The sequence below is a fragment of the Lytechinus pictus genome, chromosome 16, assembly GCF_037042905.1.
Source record: "Lytechinus pictus isolate F3 Inbred chromosome 16, Lp3.0, whole genome shotgun sequence".
Classification (NCBI taxonomy): domain Eukaryota; kingdom Metazoa; phylum Echinodermata; class Echinoidea; order Temnopleuroida; family Toxopneustidae; genus Lytechinus; species Lytechinus pictus.
In genome coordinates, this window is record NC_087260.1 from 1,295,187 (window position 1) to 1,316,482 (window position 21,296).

At 37.0% G+C, this 21,296-nt stretch overlaps 2 protein-coding genes across 3 annotated transcripts in view; both read right to left on the bottom strand.

Annotated features, from left to right (window-relative positions):
• Positions 1-4,350: 4,350 nt before the first annotated feature.
• LOC135156928 (P2X purinoceptor 7-like) lies at positions 4,351-7,259 on the bottom strand. The gene is made up of 2 exons (XM_064110871.1): positions 6,724-7,259; positions 4,351-5,822 (listed from the first exon to the last, which is right to left on the bottom strand). Exons 1-2 carry the CDS (start codon positions 7,110-7,112, stop codon positions 5,624-5,626), a joined length of 588 nt encoding a protein of 195 aa, XP_063966941.1. The 5' UTR covers positions 7,113-7,259; the 3' UTR covers positions 4,351-5,623.
• Positions 7,260-9,007: 1,748 nt separating this feature from the next.
• LOC129279648 (lymphoid-specific helicase-like) overlaps positions 9,008-21,296 on the bottom strand; it is a 48,543-nt gene continuing 36,254 nt past the window's right edge. For both annotated transcript variants that reach the window (XM_064110869.1, XM_064110870.1), the window contains 4 exons: positions 19,646-19,874; positions 15,438-15,557; positions 13,517-13,633; positions 9,008-10,651 (listed from right to left, as the gene is read on the bottom strand). In XM_064110869.1, coding sequence (XP_063966939.1) covers positions 10,484-10,651; positions 13,517-13,633; positions 15,438-15,557; positions 19,646-19,874 — 634 coding nt within the window. In that variant the 3' untranslated portion in view covers positions 9,008-10,483. The remainder of the gene's footprint in view (positions 10,652-13,516; positions 13,634-15,437; positions 15,558-19,645; positions 19,875-21,296) is intronic.

The following is a 21,296-nucleotide window of genomic DNA, read 5'->3' on the forward strand; positions in this document are numbered from 1 at the left end:
TATCATGGACTTCAGGATGATACAATAATGAAGTGTTTCCAGCTTTCTATCAACCTACTTTATTAGATGACAAATGACAGTCTTTCATTCTTTTGACTTCGTGAGGCGAGTGATCGTTTACACATTTGCATGCTATTTGCACGTATGTCAGTTGCACACGTATCGGTGGAATTATGTAATATAGACATTTGATGAATCATACCAAATGAAAATGATATTCATCAACGAAACTGTTACTATAGCAATATTGTGTTTTCCTACATTGCAGGAAACAGAAAGTAATCAACAGCTCATTAAGAACTTGAATATGACAAGACATTTCTAGTCTCGCCTTCATCTCTAGTGTTAAAAAAATGAATATACTTTTTAATTATACTTGTATTGATGTAAACAAAGCTTGTTTTGTTTGCCTAAGAAAGTGTATGCATTTTTTTGATAAAATAGAACTTCACTTTATATGACTATGATGTATCGCAATATTGAGGTGAAAAGTTAAATATAGTGTCCTGCTGGGTCTCAAAAATAAACCTTAAGCCAAATGTCAGAAGAGAGAGAGAAAGAAAAAAACATACAGTAGGCTTTCATCTTGATCGTGTATATCATACATTCATCTGTTCTATGTGAAAATAAATGTGAGATGGTTGAATCTAGATTTTCCACATGTATGCATTTCTTGACATTTTTTAAAATTACAATATTCAGCAGAATATGGTGACATTTGAGGACCACTTCCTGATCACATCTTTATGTGGTGGTAAGGAATAGGTGGAAAAAAATTAGATTTATTTTCTAGCAAATCTAAAAGGTCAAGTACTTGTATTTGTGAATTTGTAAAATACCAACAATCTACCAACAAACACTGTTTGTAAATTGATGTAACAAGGCAATGGGTCATCCCAGATGTTTCATGCATATTTTTTTCTCACCAGCACTGCATGACTTTTGGTAGCTTCTTTCCGTCTTTATGATAATTTTTTTAATCAGATGATAAACCACATTTTGTTTTCGGAGATTACATATACTCAAACACACGATTTCTTGCACAATTATTGCTTTGGCATTAATTTATGATTAAAAACAATTATCCTGGACTTTTCTATGCTGAAGAAAATTGAACAGCTAATTTCTTTGCAAAACAAATTGAAATACATCAGAAATAAAATTGATTTCAAAGACTTGTTTTCTTCATGGAATTTAAAGCATCATTTAGGGAATTAAAGCAAAATTTGAATTATTCATAACGTAAGAATAATATATTGCTGGCTGATTACATCATCTGTGTGAACTGTCTTTTGACGACCAAGGTCTCATGGGGGAGGGGGTGTTGAATGTGCCTTAAGGGAAACCTCAAAGGCACATCATGACTGTTTTTACCCTTCTATCTTTTGGAATGGTAGAATGGGATCAGGTTTAAATCCTATAAAGTACTCATGATTTCTTAAGGGGCTAGAGAGGAAGAAGGTTAAACATTTTTTTTGTATATACATGATCACATATTGTAGATACGTTGAGGAACGATACTGATTTAGAGTCACAAGTTAAGATTGGTCTCCAAATGAAATTGTTTCTCATTGGAAGCAGTCGCTGGATTAAAGCACTTTCACATTTGTTATATATTTTTTAGACTTGATTCTGAGAATACACATGTTTAGTGTATAATTAAACAGTTTGTTTTGACTTATACCTTTGAGATATAAGTGCAAGCAGAGTGAAGATGTTAGTCATTCAATGTGTGTTGCTTATCAAATTTATTATTTGTTTGTATATAAAATATTTACATGTTTTATTGATAGGGAGGAGATATTTTAATGACATCTATTAGCATAACTGTGGTCATTAATTTGATACCTGGTATTCGTTTTTTGATAAAAATCAGACTCACATTGTCTGAGCATTTGCTTTGTATGTATTCCCTGAAGATATAAATGTACATGTAAATGGTGGAAAGGTGGTTTTATAGGGGATGGGCTGTGAGGGTCACATGACTCATTATCTGACCTTAATTTTATCCGTCTTGGAATTATGTTTCAACATTTTTCTTTCTGTAGTTTCCAGATGACAGGCATTGATGCACTTCAAAATAGTGCATTCTATCTGAGGTTCAGAGTTCCATTGCAGCATATGAAATGATATGTAAACAACTTTGTGGATAAAAGCATTAAATTATATCTGTTAATTAATTAACTGAATTGACATTATACATTTGTGATCTGTCATGGCAATCTTCATACGAGGGGGGAGGGGGTAGTCTATAATCTAGGCGGCGTCTTCAGTATTTTTCTTTGCCTCTTATGTACCCCAGTCTGGTACTTTTTCTCAAAATGTCAGTAAGATGCAGAAGACTATGCAAAGCAGCTGCAATGTAGCCACCTTTGAAGCCACTGTGCACAGTCTTCCATGTCACAAATATTGCTCATGTTGGTGTAGTTGTAAATATATACCTGCAGCCGTCCGCCACCTACATTATAGGATATGTGGTGGGGGAGTGTTATTTCAGAGGGGAAAAGAGGTAGCAGCATACATACAAATACACACATGCAGAGAGAGGGGGGAAGGGCCATATAAATGGATAGAGAGCAGAGAGAAGTTTGTGAGATTGAGAGGAGAAAGCAGTGACGAAAGTGAGATGAAAAGTGTGGTTTGATAGGGGAAAAATATTAATTTTTGAATAGTCTTTGTATACATCAACCTTTGATAAGTAGACAAAAACAAGCTTTTTCATCATCAGCTCTCCATAACATCTTGTAATAAGGAAGCTTGTATGGAAAAGAAAAAATAACTGAATGTTTGAGATTCATTAGGAAAAGAAAAATTAAATGTTTGAGATTAATTAGGCAAGTAGTCATGAACACATGAATATTGAAATCACCTATGATTTGGAGACACCCTCCCCCTTCCCCCTATTGGCAAGCAACCAAGAATTGTGATGTCACAGAAGCCCAACTCTCCTATTTGTACAGTGAAATATACACCAAGGCATCTGTTTCTGTTCATTCTAATGATACAACAAACTTTTGGTTGTATGTTATATGAAAATTCCATAACATTTTTTCATGGAAAAAGAAGAAGTCATGTTCTATGGATAGTCTTTTTAAGAATTAGAATTTAGAAAATGTGAGTAGAAAAGAAATTGGGAGTGACAAGTAGATAATGTACATGTTGGTCGAAATGTAAATGGGAGGATGTCCACATAAGTTATCTCAATATTCAAGTGCCAATAACTTTCATCGTATTTGTTTAATTTTGTTCAAAGGGCAAGTCCACCCCAACAAAAACTTGATTTGAATAAAAAGAAAAATTCAACAAGCATAACACTGAAAAATTCATCAAAATCGGATGTAAAATAAGACAGTTGTGACATTTAAACTTTCACTTCATTTCACAAAACAGTTATATGCACATCTCGGGTCAGTATGCAAATGAGGGAACTGATGACATCACTCACTATTTTGTATTTTATTACATGAAATATGAAATATTTTTATTTTCTCGTCATTGTCATGTGAAATGAAGTTTCATTCCTCCCTGAACACGTGTAATTCCATATTTTAACATTTTGTGGTTTAATTCAAAAATTTAAATATTGTATAATTCAAACAATAAAAAACAAAAGAAATGGTGAGTGAGTGACATCATCGACTCTCATTTGGATGTAACTGGCTTGTTCATATAACTATTTTAATAAAAATAAGCGAAACTTTGAAATGTCATAACTTTCTTATTTTACATCCGATCTTTAATTGATTTGCTTCTTTTTTTGTGTTTTTAAAGATTCCATTCTCCTTCATGTCAAATTTGAAATTTTAGTCCAAAGTTGGGATTTGACTTTGGCAGATTCGCTTGTACTCCTTTCTCTCATGTTCTTACATGTATCACTCTTATTCCATACCATCAATTCTCCTTTCATGTCCATCCCTCATTGTGCTACCCTTTTCTACACTTTCCTCCCAGCCCCCCCCCCCCCCTTGTCTTTACTTCACATCCATCCCTCATTGTTCTTCCCCTTTCCACACTCTTTCATACATCTTTCCTCCCCCTCTCTTTACTTCATATTCATCCCTCATTGTTCTATCCCTTTCTACACTCTGTAATATCTCTTTCCTCCCCCTCTCTTTACTTCTGTCTCCCTCCAGCTACATGTATCTCATTAATGTTCATCTCCTACTCCCTCTCATTCGTAAAAGATATCCACGACATAGGATAAGGGAAAAGAGAACATGGAATGAGGTATATAAAGGCAAGGCAGTCAATTTGTGCTCAGTAGACTCTCATTCCATAATCTTCATGTCTATATCATTAACACTACATACATGTATAGTTTGTATACATGACACTTCACACCATTGATATCATGTTTGGATTGAGAATCAGATTTAATATTCACTATTTTCTTATAACTGAAAACCAATACAATAGGTACATGTACAAGTGAAATCATATAAAATGAGATATAAGAATTTCTCATCAGGGAGCTACATGTAATATACAGTAATCATCAATTGCAGTTATTTAAGATAGGACCAGACATGAGAATTGTGCAATAAAAAAAAAAAATCAGAATCAGGAAAATTTATGTGACTCAATCTTTACTGCAAAACCCATGATTAAACTAAAGAAACAAACCAAAATGAAAATACAGCAACTGTAAATTAAATATAACAGTGGTTATTTAAATGTACACCTCAAGCTTGAGAAAGTCCAGCATTATCAAAGGAAAAATGCCTTGTTGGTACTGTTTAGAAAAGTTGCCTCATAGTTTCACTTTTTACAAATAATTTCATACCTTAAAATGTAAAGCCATACTTAATATATCATACTTTTTTTAAAGCATGTTGTTCTTTGAATCTAATAAATTAACCGATTGACAGATAAGTGAAGGATGAACAGTGTTATTACTTCTGTACAAGTCTCATAGATAGATTTATCTCCACACTCGTATTATCTTCAACACTAATTTATGAGTCTGTTCATGTATAAGATCATTTATTTTCCAATTAAAATCACTAATGTTTATATTTCATTACAATCACAGGTATGATTTGAAACTTGAAAGTACGCTTCTATATATAAAAAAAAATCTCTTCACGGGTTATACATGTAAGCAATCTTCTGTAATCTGAAAAACAGACAGGCAACATGTGAATGCGACATACATAAATCATAAAATAACATTACTTCAAAGTTCAATGTCGATGCTTATACATGTACTTAGTAAATATTAACAGTGTAAACAAATTACAGACACATGTGATAGAACCCAGTGTCTCATTTTGTTCTACAAAATTTGTACCACGTAGTAGCAGATAGCATTCTTTCAAGTAAAAAGTGAAACAAAACACTAGAAAGTAATAAATATCTACAAATATCCATATTGAAAGAAAGTGCATGTTTGAACACAGACAGAAATTCTTCACATAAAATATCATTTCTAATGCACTGTATACATGCAGGTACCACCTGAGAAGGGGTGTTTCACAAAAATGTAAGTCTCAACTTAGGGTTGTACCAAAGTGCACAGTCGCATGTGTAAATAAAGAAATCATTGCATCGATAAAGGAAAAAAAAATCATGCTACGGTAAGAGAATATCATGCTACTGTACGTATACGAGTCCATCCACTTTTTCAAATCAGAAATTCTTCAGGGACAGGAATATCATCTCCATCATCTCCCTCCTTGAATCCGATGTAATTTCCATCTGGTTCAGGGAAAGCCTCGCGGATCCGTGTGACAGCACAGGCAGGAATCACCCGACGGACGCCCTTTCCCAGGTAGCCATGGACCCAGTAGGTAAATAGCCTGTAGGCTGCGTATCTGTAGGAACTGGAAAAAAAGGGGAAGAAAATAATTACTGACATTGATAATGAATTTTAACATCACATAACGCATATGTTAGAAAACACGGTATTGACTTTGCAGTTGTGGGTAGATTACCGTAATCCTCCTAATTATTACATGCATCAATAGCAAGGTAGTATTAATTTCTGATGACATATTACATGTACATGTCCCCGGGGGGGGGGGGGGGTGGGCCACTTCCATTGACGAGTGGATACCATGCGGGGCCTTGGGTATTTCCATTAAAATGTCTGAAAATGCACCCCTTGCACCTGTTGGAAACAAAACGATACTCTTTCCAGTCTTGGCATTTGGCAAGTTCCCTGAATTGACCCCCTTAACAAGTACAGCAATATTTCTATTGTTATTTCACGGCTGTCGGCCTTCGGTTTTACCTTCTCCATCATTGGGCTTAATACAGCCCCAACTCTCACATCTCGCTCAAATCGTATTCTAAACACGTACTGTAGTGTTGGCTCTCGGTGCAAAAGTACATCCTTACATTATTTTTACTAATAGTAAGTCTTAAGTTTTTACTATTACACCCTTCCAAATTTGACCCTAACACGAAGCTTTTATAGCAAAAAATAGATACCCTTTTTATAATTTTATGTTTTCGACACCCTTACCAAGCTACGTACATAACGTGCCCTATCTTGAAAAAGACATCCTTTTCACATGTTTTTGGGGTCGTATCCACTAATCAATGTAGGCCTAGTACATGTAACAAGTGCCCCCCCCCCTCGGGTTACATGTATAAATTATTTTTTTTTAATGGGTGGGTTCACGTCTGAATGTGTCCCACATCTTGGCTAGTAGAACATGTATTTTATTGGAAAGTGGCAAGGTCGAAAAGTCAAAGATATTGTCATTTCATTTCACTTACATGTTATCAAGCACTTCAGGCAAGTTCCTTCGATGCCCTCTTGAATCAAGTCTGGCGACAAGGGCTGTCCGCAAAACCACCCTCTCCATGCATACTTTCTGTAAGTCCTCGTGTCTCACAATGCAAGTTATCCTTGCATCTAGGAACCGATCACAGTTGTCCACTTCATGGCAACAGCGACACTGAATCACTGACGGCATGGGCACACAGCTCCCACACTCACACCAGTCATTGTTGCCCATTCTATTCGGAGCTGGTACGGGGTCAGGTCCGGGTGGAGGCTGCACCGGTGGAGCAGCTGCTGCGGCGGCCGCTCGGGCTCGTCGACGAACCATCAGTTCTTCCTCGGTGTACTTTGGCTGGAAATCGTAGCCACGAGGCCCTTCCATGAGCTTCAATTTCAAGATCACGAAATTAAAACAAGAGTCGAAAACCCGCGATGACGAAAGATTTACTCGTAAATGATCAAATAAGTAAAATATTTTTAAAAACAATGAAAGTTCCGAGTGCAATCGAGTACGGTATAGCGTTGAAGACTACGAGCGACAAAGTGATAAAGCCGTTTCGCGTTTTTCTGAGTGGCCAATCTGAGAATAATCATTCTTATTTTTTTGTTTTTTCATTTTTCTCTTTGATATTGTATTAAAAAAAATTTAAAAAATATAAAATGTGTTCGATAAATATTTAAATGCACCTGGCAATTTTTTTTTTTTTTTATTGACAAAAATACATGTATCAATCATCATGATGGTGTTCATTTATTGTCCAATGAGAAGACGTCTTTACGTAGTCCGGGCCATACATCACGAATATCGCTGAGAAGTCAAACAATGGCGGCTTCCATGGGTGAGAAAAATTGATTCAATTAAATGCAATTTTCTCTGCAATTTGGAATCGGGGAGACATGAACGACATGTCATTAGAAAGGTCAAAGATAGGCCTTTCTTATGACGTCGTTTTTTCCCTGCCCTGGATTCCCCTTTAAACAATGCTCATTTCACATGTTCAGGGAGGAATTAACCGTTGTTTCACTTGACAAGGAGGAGAAAAATAGAATATTCCCTATTTCATGTAATAAAATACATAAGAAATAGTGAGTGGATGACGTCATCAGTCTCCTCATTTGCATACCCACCAGGATGTGCATATAACTATTTTGTGAAATTAAGCAAAACTTTAAAATGTCATAACTTTCTTATTTTACATCCGATTTTGATGAAATTTTCAGTGTTATGTTTGTTGGATTTTTCTCTTTTTATTCAAATCAACTTTTTGTTGGGGTGGACTTGTCCTTTGAGGGTAGTAACGTCATTTTTATACTCCAGTTTTGAAAGCCATCTTGGATTTTTTAACATACTGGACCACCGACTGTCCTTGTAACTTTTCCCAATGTATTTTGACCATTGAAACCATGGTCTAGACACCAAATTTATATTTACCAGGCAGATATGAAATTAACTATGTCCATTTTAAGTATCAAAAGCCATTCTAAACTCCATTTTTGGAAGCCATCTTGGATTTTTGGACCCACCAGATCACTGACTGATCTTGTTCTAATGTACTTCTTCACCCATTGAATATAAACCAAATCTAAGCCACCTATGTAAGTCATATATGATTTGTTGATATTTAGCCTACGGCAGCCATTTGGGGCACCATCTTGGATTTTCCAGATACCCTGAAGTGTTTATATTCACTCTAGCCAGTATCAACAAATCATTTTAAACCATTTTTCCAGATGCGGATTTTGGTAGATTTTTAGTATGTTATTCCTAAGGTCAAATAGTACCAAAAACCGTTGAAAAACCATTTGTAGCAGTTTGTATTTTTGGTTGTATATTGACCCATCTCAGGGCGCGACAAACCCGCTTGCCCGGGGCAAGTGAAAATGACGTGCGGGCAAGCACTTCTCAAAGTCAATTGCCCGATCGGGCAAGTGGTTGTTGCGTCTTTTTTCTTTACCGTACCGGACCTCGTTTTTCCATAAATCATCCAAAATCCACACTCAAAATCATGAGTAATCCTTAAAAATAGCGAGTAGCGCAGTTTCAAATTCCGAAATTGCGTTATTTTTTCTGTACCACGTATTTCCATACACATATGGTACCAGGTATGAAAAAAATATCAACGCAACGGCCGGGAAACAGTTGCATATAATAAAGGGGTCCATTATGACTACCACCATGTGCAATTTCTAATGCACATTTCCCCCTTCCGATATCACAATTCTGTGATAAAATAATTCAAATTACACAGGAAATAAATCACAGAGTCTAGTAACCTTGCATTGGTGAGTTGTCATTCGGCTTTGCTTTTCAAAACGGCCTATTAACATCCAAAATAACTTGCCGTATTTGATAATTATAACTTAAAATTCATTTGTTTCCCTATTTGAGGGGATGAGGTAAATATCAGACAATAAATCATCAAACAAAGCTCCATCTATTTTACAAGGCCGGCGGGAGGCTCACACTCGTACGCACACTAGCTAGCCAGTCTGAGCTCTGTCTCTCTGCCAGAGCTCTGGGGGACAATTTGCTCAGTAAAGGCCTCAATGATGGTGATTTTCTGTTTCAGACAGAGTTTACATTTCGGGTATATTATTCAAAACTGCCAATAAAGTTTGATGATTTCTTCATTGTCATGTATATTTAAGTTATTAATGAATACATTCTCACCGAATTTAGACTCCCCCATAGACAAATGCAATTTTCGTAGAAGTCTGCGTTTTCAAAGAACTTCAGGAAAAGTTAGGGTATGTGGGCCTTTATTACATGGCCGAGTACAGGTTATTGTACTGGAATAGGCGAAGTAGAAATTAGATATTGAATTCATTTATATCCAAGTTCAACTCACAGTCACACCCACACAAACACACACACATACCCAAGATTCTAAGCATGAAAGAAATAACTTAAAAATCATACAATATTAAACAATGTTAGTAATACTTCATTAATAAGTGAACGGTATTCCTCAAAATAGAAAAAAAGTAGCATGTAAAAACATGTAGATAAAAATTATTGACCGAGTGCAACATCATAGAATGATGAAGAAAAGACTTGATGGTTTTCCAATTAATTTTTTTTTTTTAAATCAAGGAAATATGGAAAATAAATGACCATTTCATGGATTTAAAGATGCAAAATGTGAAATTCTGGCCACTCCACTTTTGATGATAAAACAATTTTTTCCGAGGCAATAAAAAGCTGAACATATTTTACTGGCTTTCTTTATAGTTTCCAACTAAATGAAAGCAATTCTAAGGAAATATGGTAAGCAGGTAACCATTTCGTGGATTTAAAGATGCAAAATATGAAATTTTAGCAACTTTTGGTGAAGGTTTTTTTTTTTAACCTTAAATGCCCATAAAATAGCAATTTTTTTTCTTCTCCAAAATAAACGTAAAGACTCAGGCCAACGTTGCTGAAAATATCTCTTCAATGTGTGTTCTTTTATACTGGACATGATTCTCAATTGTTGTTATTTCGTATACCTTAATAAAAATAAGAGTAGTGCCGTCATAATGAAAAAATTATTTAAAAAAATTGGGCAAGCAGTTTTTTTCTATCGGGCAAGCAAATTTTTTCATCACTTGCCCAACAGGGCAAGTGACGAAAATTTTTTGTTGTTGAGGCCTGCCAATCTATTAACAAAACAGGCCAGATGAATGAACGGATCATCCAAATCACAATGCATCCAGCAACCGCCAAAAAAGGTGAAAGCATAAACATGTTCTTTCATCAACAAATCCATTTTATTAAGTACCTTGATGAATGACCATCTTCTCCAGCTTGCGCTTAGCAGCAGCTCTCTCTACAACCTTCTGATCAATGGTATTAGCAGTGACAAGTCTATAGATGACTACTGGCTTGGTCTGACCAATACGATGACATCTGTCTTGAGCCTGAAGGTCACTCTGTGGATTCTGCATTAACATATAAAAAAAAAATCAAAACCATTGTATCACACATATGATAGTGCAAACCCATTTCATTGAAATCAAATTCAAAGTCAACTATTAAGCCTGAGTCATATTGATTATTTCGAAAACCAGTGTTCGACAGCTTTCATTCGATCGAACATCGATGCATCAAATTTTGAAGGATTTTTTTTTGGCTCCTGCTGTCGATGCACGCACTGCGACAGTATGCGCTGGAAGGGTAAGCGTTGCACAAGCAGATGACAGAGCAAAAGTTTGCTTGTATTTTCTATGATCACAAACACAAACAAGGCAAAAGCACCCACTTATGAAAATAACCAGAAATATCCTGATTTGCGAGGGCACGCAAAAGAATTGTATCGAAACTTCATTGTGAAATGACTGGGATGGAATAACACTTGTCATAAGAGCCTTGCACGTAAACTTTAATGTTGACCTGAAAATGACCTTTGACCTTACCATGTGACCTCCAACTGCAGCTGAAGGACAAAATTTTGATCCTGAAGTCTCACCTTCACCTCTGGTGGGCAAGACAATAGAGTTTTAGGAACAGTGGACGAGGCATATGGCAGGCCAAAATATGACATCATCTCATACCAGTCGTCTATGTCGATGTACTTTTCTATAAGTGCTCAATAAGAGAGTTGTGACATCATAGAAGCTCCCTACTACGATGTTTATCATGTAGTAGTATACAATCCATTACTTCAATGAAGCATGATGAATAATATAATTTTCTAATACTGTACAAGGGGGTATGACACAATGTGTCTGATATCTCCCCACCCGCACAAATAAAATCATTTTTTTGTTTTTTTAATCAAATTATCATACAACATTATGGACATGTACACGGACAGTGATTTTCTGTTTCTATAAATTGCCTTTTCCGTTTCACAAAATCTTGAATTCCGTTTCAGCACGTCTGAAAACGGAAATTCTGTTTCGCAATAGACTTTATGTACATGAAAAAGTGACAAATCCGTTTAAAAAGAAAGTCAATACACAATGAGTAGCGAAGTCAAAATGCTCGCGCTGGTCAAACTTTGTAACTGCCACTGTACTAACAATGCTTTAAAATCGATTTAGATCAATGAGATTCAAGTACAAAAACTATTTAATAGAAACATAAATAGCATTTATTTATTATCTATAATAGGCCAGGACAGGTAAATGCAAATTATTTAGGAGAATTTCATTCCGAGAAGTCAGGTAAAAATAGCAAATTACCGGTAATAGCATAATCCCCATGTAATCACACTAATAGTTTGAGATGCAATTTGTCATTCATATTTTCAAAAGTAATGAGGACGGATTCTTTTCTTCAAGATGAAGGCCGGAGACGGCATCCCTTTTTCACAGCGTTTCAACGTATAAGCTACATGTATGTGTACATCCGGGTAATTTTGCAAATCTAGACCTATCGCGCAATGGCCGACCATGCTCCACGCAATCAGACGTGCGCCTATTGCGAGTCCGCACGCTAGCAAACTAGTAATATATCTCTATGTAATACACACAAGACCACTTGATTTCTTACAGCACAATTATTAGACATGGATCCAGGGATGGGGAAAGGGGCACCCCGAGACATTTTTTTTTGTAGGGGGGGGGGGGATTGGTGAGAGCAAGCTCTAAATGTTGTTGTTGACCTGTCCTGGGCCCTTCTCATTTTTTTTTTACCCCTCCCCCCCCCCTTCAGATAAATCATAGATCTATCTCTACTTTGCAGGTTCCTTTCTATGAAGAGATACACAGCTTGTAACACAACCATATTTCATATTCACCCCCCTTCTGATGTGGTCTGCTCCACTTTATATTTCTGGCAAGTGTTGCATGTCTTGTAATATGTACACATGACCATGTGGTTTTCAGCATACCCTCATATCATATGGCAAACACACACACATGGACATCCCATTCAGCATCAATACACATAGCAATAAGAGTCATAGGAGGTTAGTGCTAATTGGGATGCAAAGTTGTAGCTTTATTATTCGTGGGAATTTCTTTTGTCCCGAAAATGAAGGGCCAGATTGGGCAACGCAGGCGGCATTGAATTTACTGCGTCATGAATCACACGCATTTACTCCGACCCGCACCGTTCTCAAAAGCTGCACCGAACTGTATCGTAATGTAAGTTGAGGCCGCAAGCTACATAAATGGCATATCGAGATCAAATCTTTAAAAAATCTTGTGTTTGACTGAGTATTGGGCCTTTCTTGAGCCAGCAGCCTGCATGAATTTCATGCGTGAAATATTAGTTTGATCGGCTGGCGGTAATTTTTTATTACCGCGTGTCTCGCGGTAGTTGCGTCATTTGCGTGACCCTTCAGAGGGGTGTCTACTTTATTCCAAGTACTGTATCATGTGTAGTAGAATACAAAGTTCAAATCAGAAAAAAGTTTAAATCAGAAAACACACCTTTAATATTTTAAACTGGAAAAAATAAGCTTTAAGCAGATATATTGTTTCTTAAATAAAATCTATTTGGATTTTACAGCCATTTTTTGTCAAAAATGTTCCATTTAACCCCAATCTCCCCTACATTTTGATAAATGTTGGCTTTATTATACCCAACAGCTATATTGATGTGGAATGTATAATATACAAGGATGTCAATGACAATTTTGTATATAAAATACAATTTTTCAGTTTGTGTTAAAAAAAAACATTCCCCCAATTCCAGGTGGCTGAAAATTCCCGAAAGTTTCCATGAAAAATTTTCTAAAAATTTCTGGTCCTTTGCAACCCTTTACTACCAACACTCAGTACTTGGAAATGCATAATACAAAAAACACTCACTTGACATTATATCTATGAATCCGATTTTGAAGATATAATGCTTACCCAATCACTGTCATAGATGATAACAGTATCAGCTGCTGTTAGGTTGATTCCAAGACCACCTGCCCGGGTACTCAACAAGAACAAGAATACATCTGGGTCTGTGTTGAATTCTTTCATCTGAATTGTGAGGAAAAGAAATTGGCAAATCAGAGAATGCTTGTTACATATATCTTTTTAAAATAAAAACATCACAGAATAAATAAAAAAGTGATTTATATCAACTGGACTTTCTAGCGATGAAAATTAATACAACCACCAGCAACCCTCTATTGGCAGATAGGTAGGTCATCATTATGAGGTGTAACCTTAAATACACTCAGAACCCTGTACACTGATTTAGTTTAGGCATGAGAACTTAGTTTAAAAAACACTGAAAATATTTTTTGAGACTCTGCGAGGGAGCAGAGCAAATGAGTGGGAGAGGGGTCCCCCATCCCACGGTGTGGACTTTTTTAAATTTGGGGATCAAAATCTAATTCAGTCTTTCATGAGATTCTAGGTCTGAGACTTTTGGGTTTTTTGTCTTCGGGTACCCGTGGTAATTTTCGGGCGGGTACCAGGGTACCCGAATATCATGTGACTGGTGGAAAAACCCCATAGGTGACGTCATCCAGCCACTGCGACGCAAGCCAATTTTATGAATGAAAATATAGTAAGCATGCACATTGCAAGCCTCCCGTGCCCCACGCAGTATTCCATCGAAACAAGTCTGCAATACTCTGTCACCTCGTACCAAAATCGACCTAGAATTCCACTTTCCACTTTCCAATATTTCATATGAATTATGAAAGTTATTCTTTGAGGATCTGTTTTCTCACCGATACTGCACAGGTAAGCAAATTTTTATTACTTCTTACTTTTCTGTCAAAATCTTATGAAGCAGCGTCGATATTACATCGTTCGTGAATTTGTAGAATCTATCGTGACGTGAACAAAGTCAATTTATTTACGGGTTTCGGAGCGTCGAATGCGCCAGCCAATCACGATCGTGTTACCATTTTCGGATTATGATGAACTGAAAATAGTAACAAGAGCGTGATTGGCTGGCGCTTCGTATATTTAATGAGCTGGGACCTTTGAACTTTGACTTGCGGACTCTGATTTTGAACTTAGCCGGTATTTTAGAGTAATCTACCTACACACCAAATTATTTTTTAATCTATGAAATATTATTGGAGTTATTGCGCTGAAACCAACTCGCATATTTAATGAGCTGTGACCTTTGATCCACATTGTGCTGAGGTGAATGCGTACCTGGCAGGAATTTATTCCTTGAAATTCCGAGCGCGTAAAAGCTGCTTGAGCTACAGTCCTTTGGAAGCGCATAGAGACGTTACTCATAATGTGTTATGCGCTATACAAGAACTGATATCTAATATTATTATTACAGTGCAATATCTATGGCAGGGTAGGAAATAATATTTATTTTTAAGGGGCTATTCTTATCTTCACATTGGGGCGATTTCACAACGTGGGGGTGATTACTTTCTTTTAAAGGGCTTCTTTTTAGAGGAAACAAGCAAATTTTGCAATGAATCCAAATATCATTATTCTGCCATAGTTAGAATATTGATTTCTAAACAATTTTAAAAATTGTTTGTCACAAATCTTGGGGCAAATAAAAAAAGAATGGTCGCCCCAAAGGATGCATTTTGGGAATTTAGGGCTGTCATAAAGGCGACATCAGAAATTCATGAAAACAGAGAAATTTTCATGCCTGTTAGTGAGATTTTTTTTCTCCCCCTTTAGGGAAATTAGAAAGACTCAACCATAACCTGAAAACAGAATGCCTCCAGCAAACCACTTACTACTGCAGAGGTTAAAATAACAACCTATGTAAATATTATATTAGTATCCTGGCAATCACCTCTTTATATCTATTACAATGTACTACATGAGATAATACTGGAATGATACTCACTCTTGCCTGCCTGTCCTCGATAGATGTACTACCATCAAGTCTACAGTATTGATAGCTTCTCAAATGACAATAGTCTTCTAGGATATCCATCATTTTTGTCATCTGGGAGAATATCAAAACCTTGGAGGAGAAAAGAGAATCTATTTTGTAGTATAACTTCACTACAATATTTGTGTATACTTTACTATACTTTATACTTTAATATTCTTAAAAATTGGCAAATTATATGTATGACAAAATTTTACTAAGCAATTCAGATAACATAATTCTAAACCATTACGTGGCTGGTATCAAGTAGCTCTTGTTTTACGCAAAAGTAATGTAGATTCAGATGAACCCTAAAACTTTCTCATTCACAACAAAATGTTAATTAAATAAGTGAAATCTTCAGTGATACACCATTACACTATTAGTTTCATGAACTACGTCCATATACTTATGTTATGATGACATTTCAAAAACTAAACATTGGTTAAGATATCAATGATGATGCAGCCTCGCCACTGTCTGAAAAGCGGCGCCATGCAAGTGAGACAAAAACAGCTTTTTTTAAATGCTCATTAAATTTTGAATTTTTGAAGAATAAAATACTCATCCGAACTATAACAAAAAACAAAATACATAAGATGAATCTGAACACAACAAAAAATTCAGGGAATAGTCAAAACATAGAAGTGGTTCCAGAAGTTCCATTTAAGTACAGTATGTAGTAAAATTGTAAGAACAAGTGTGTCGATAAGGTGAGAACATAATACGCCCGTCAGTAACGCTGAAAAAATGGAATGTGGCGACTTCACCTTATACCTTTTGACCTCAAAATCGATAAAATTACTGGAATCTATGCCAGTATCATATATGAGCCTAGGTCAAGTTAAACTAAAGTTATTGCGTTAACAAGGACTTCAGATGGGTAAGATGAAAACATGTCATTGTGACCTTGACCTTTGACCTTTTGACCTCAAAATCAATAGAATTACTGGGATCCAGCTAGTATCACACACCAAATTATATGAGCCTACGTTAAGTTAAACGAAAGTTATCGCATTTACAAATACTTCAGAAGGGTAAGATGAAAACATGTCACTGTGACCTTGACCTTTTGACCTCAAAATCAATAGGCTTCCTGGGATCCATGCTAGTATCATACACACCAAATTATATGAGCCTAGGTCAAGTTACACTCAAGTTATCGCGTTAACAAGGACTGCAGAAGGGTAAGATGAAAACATGTCAATGTGACCTTGACCTTTGATCTCAAAATCCAATTGGCTTCCTGGAATCCATGCTAGTATCATACACACCAAATATTATGAGCTTAGGTTAATCTAAGTTAATCTTAAGTTAATCTAAAGTTATCGTGTTTACAAGGAAAAGTTAAAAGACTGACAGACAGACGGATGGATATCGAGCGTAATACCATAATACATCCCGTCTAGGACGGGCATATAAAAACAGCTTTCTTATCCATGTCATAATCTACCATGTAGGCCTAGCATTTCGATTATCTCCAGCCAGCTACCATAGTAGAGGCCGCCGCCGCCGCCTCAGGCGGGCATACGCTGATGACCAGTCTTACATGCACGAAAGCGGGATTTAATCTCGCATCTTGGAAAGGCATGCATGGTGTCGCATGAAAGAATTTTGCACACAAAAAGCAGATCTATAGGGCCTGTAACACAAAGCTTAGCAATGATTGTAGAACAGTCTTCTACATTTGATTCTAATAACTATAATGTAAAATCAATCTTGAAAATCAAGTGTATGATGAATCATTAACTTTTGTGTTACCAGACCCTAATGATGCATCCCAGAGATTTGCGAAAACTCGCTAATACATGCACGTCCCATCTACGATGGGCGTATAAAAAGGGGAATAAAGCAATGTGGCTTGGAATGGCCAAAAATTAAGATTCTTTCCCGAAAAATATTTGTGGGAGACTTGTATACAGTGCATATATAAAAAAAATGGACAGTTTTGAAAAGTCTATCAACATTTTGTTTCTAATTATGTCCATATTTTGATGTCAATAGACATAGACTAGGCTATTTTGACACCTAAGAAGACTGAGGGGAGGGGGAGGGGGCTTATTCAGCCACCCCCCCCCCTGTATGGTCTCAGCCATTTATAGCGTGATCGTGACGAAAATTGGCACGCGCGTTACCCATGGCATAACCTCCAAGACTATAAGAACAAATTCTGCAAAAATCTCATTGCTAATTAATTATGCTAATTTATGCATAAAATATGCTGTAATTAACCAAATAATGCCCCTCAAATGTTAATTTTTGGTACACAGATTCATTTAGAATCTGATTAAATGTACTTTTAAAAAATTCAACATCACCTTTATTTTCTTTTCTAAATTTCTTATGTATTTCTTTGATTTTTTTTACTTTGTTTTTTCAATGAAAATCAAGTTTATTATGACCATAAAATAGATGGAATTATTTGATTTTAATCAGTAAAAGGGAAAATAATGATACATTTATGAATTTTGGCAAAAACACTATTGGATTTGTATACAAATTCACGTTTTTGAACAATTTGGGGTCTGCATGCACTTACGAAATGTTGCGAAATTTCATAACCACGTACCCAGGGGTCACAATTTTGTTCTCAAGTTGCGCGAGACTTGTACGTAAAAAGTCAGTGAGCCACGCGATCAAAAAATTTGGCACGGCAGATTTATCACGACAAATTTTGAGGGGGGGGGGGGCTGAATCAGCCCCCTCTCTCTAATTTGTTTTCCAGGTGTACTGCCTATGATGAATAATACACAGAGCCCACCAAGGTAAATCTTGATGAGTGCTTCAGCACCCCATACACTTTCCCTGGGCCATGGTGCTTGACAGGACAAATATAATTTTTTACATGAAAAGGTTCATGTCTTTCGAATACATCACAACCTTTGTAGCACACAATGAAAGGATTTGAATAAATTACAAGCTCTACCATTAATAATGCATATATCCTTGATTGGGTTGACAATTTTTTTCTTACTTGTAACTATAAATGCAAGGCATAAGCAATTTTGTGTCTCGCCCACATAGAAAATAACCAGAAATATTGTGATTTGGGAGGGCATGCAACAGAATTGTATCGAAACTTCATTGTGAAATGACTGGGATGGAATAACACTTGTCATAAGAGTCTTGCACATCAACTTTAATGTTGACCTCAAAATGACCTTTGACCTTACCATGTGACCTCCGACTGCAGCATAACATGCAGGTCCCCCAAGTACATCTACCATCCAAGTTTGGTTGAAAAGTGACTTACGGTTGTGGAGTTATGTGTCATAAGGTTTGTGATGGACGGATGAAGAACATGTGGATCCCGAAGTCTCGCCTTCACCTCTGGTGGGCGAGACAATAGAGTTTTAGCAGCAGTGGACGAGAACGGCGTTGCACTTGTTTGATCATTCGAGTTCACATCGTTGTCTGCCATTGTTCACTACAGATGCAAATATTTAAGATTTCACTTGACATGTAGTTGCGGAGTTGGGTGTCATGAGAGAGTCTTGCATGTAAACTTTAACGTTGACCTGAAAAATTACCTTTGACCTTACCATGTGACCTCTGACTGCAGCATATCATGTAGTACCCCCAAGTCCATCTACCATCCAAGTTTGGTTGAAAAGTGACCTACCATTGAGTTATGTGTCATAATGTTTGTGACAGACGGACGGACAACATTTGGATCCCTAAGTCTCACCTTCACCTCTGGTGGGCAAAACAATAAGGATATAACTGAAGTGCCGGTGGACCACTTCACCAGGATTTCCCCCTACTCTTAATCGAATAGTTCAGTGGGTTCTTAACGTGCAAAGGTGGTGATTCTCCTCTACACGGGGCCTCCATTTAACGTCCTATCCGAGGGATGGAGTATTTTCCACTGTAACATAGCCTGCATCTATGAAACATGGGATAAGTTCACACACAACGCACTGGCTTCAGTCATCTGCCCGGGGTGGACTTGAACCCACAATCTTAGGTTTGATGGGCAGACGCGATACTGACTGAGCCAACTTCGCTCAAGCATGAACAAATTTTTTTTTTAATGACATTTCAAAGATAAGACTCCAGAGCATCTAATGACATCAAAATATAGACATCATGATTTGAAACAAAATTTTGATAGACTTTTCAAAACTGTCCCGTTTTTTTTATACGCACTGTACATGTATAACATGAGAAAATGAACTGACCTTATGACCCCTCTCCTTGAGAGCAGGAAGGAGCCTATCCACCACCATCATCTTGCCACAGGAAGTAATCAGCTCTTCATCTACCCGGTACTCCCCTGTAGCTTCTATTAGAGGGTACTCTAGGAGATATGGATGATTACAACACTTTCTCAGCTGCATCATTACATTCTGGAGTTTGATGTTTACAACTGAAGATTCAGCTTTCTTGGCCTTCATAACTTTCTCTTCCCTGTAATGAAAAATAAGATATGTAATACTTTGAAACATGCAAATTATTTTTAGCACAATCATGAAAATTTTTTCTTATTTATGAAATACCGGGATACATCCCTTTAATCTATGCTATTCATCTACTTGAATGGCTATCCCAAAGACAATAACACACAAGGAGACATGTTGCAATGCAAGGCGAGGGGCCGGTGGGAGGGTTTAAAGTAGGCCCGTTTTGAAAGTCCATTTTTTATGCACGTGTACACGGCGTTTTGGTCGTGTACACCTTGTAAACACTGGGAGAGCGAGTTATGTTTTCATGTCGACACGGACCCGCATTAACATGTCAATATAACATAAAAAGGGGTCTATATAGCCTAAGTTAGAAGTATCAATCCACAAATATTGGTGCAATTAACGAGTTTACTCAGCTTAGCAGCGCATTAAATTAATAAAGAATGCAAAAGAAAATCAGTGCAGGGCCCTAGCTAGCGCCGACGTTCGTTGGATGCGCATTTTGTATACTGTACCGTACGTGCATGCACAGATCGCTGCAGAATTAAGTGTAACTGAAGTTATCGATTGATTTTCATTATTTTATTGCCAATTTGAGAAGTGTTTGTTCGTAGGCTTGTAGCACATGTGTACAAGCGTATAACACGTAAGTTGTAGCAATGATCGCTGTCGCAATTGTTGATTCTCAAATTGGCTCTGAGTGTGATTGAGCAACACTTTCGAGCTTTCGAGACCGGAGCAGACCCATTTCGTGGTACAAAAACTTGAGTCTCCAGAATAAATGTGGATTAAATCGGCGAGTTTGGAAGTAAACTCACTCTAGGTTAATTGAAATATATTGACATATTAGTGATTAAAACATGTGCAGTGTCTGAGAACTAAGATTTAATGTGAGGCTTTGAGCTTGTTCACTGACTTTACAGTCCCATGCAAGCTTTATGCAGTTGTTACCGTGTACACGGTGATGGAATTTAGTACACGTGCACTGACTTGACCGTGCGTGTACACGTGTACCCGAAACGGGCCTAGTTTAAAGGGATGTATCCAGTTATTTCGTAAATAAGAAACTAACGGTAAGTATTTTCATGATTTACTATCAATAACTGGGATACATCCTTTTAATCTGTGCTAGACCAACACGGATTCAACCGTGGGGAGGCATGTCTTAAGCAAAGAATGCCAGAGAACAGGGAGAGGAAAGCGCAGAGGCAGCCACCATCAGAGCTTAGGGAAACTCTTCTCCTCAGATGAAAAGTCTTCCAAGAGGAAAGACAGGAAAGTGATGGCGGAGTGCAAAAAGTGGCCCTCGAATCAACAAGAGGAAAATCCTCATCAGAAGACATGGCAATCCGATACTCGTGGTATCGTGGGCCTCGGCCTCGAAACGGGAGCAGCGCCTGCTGAATTAAATGCAACAACAATCCTC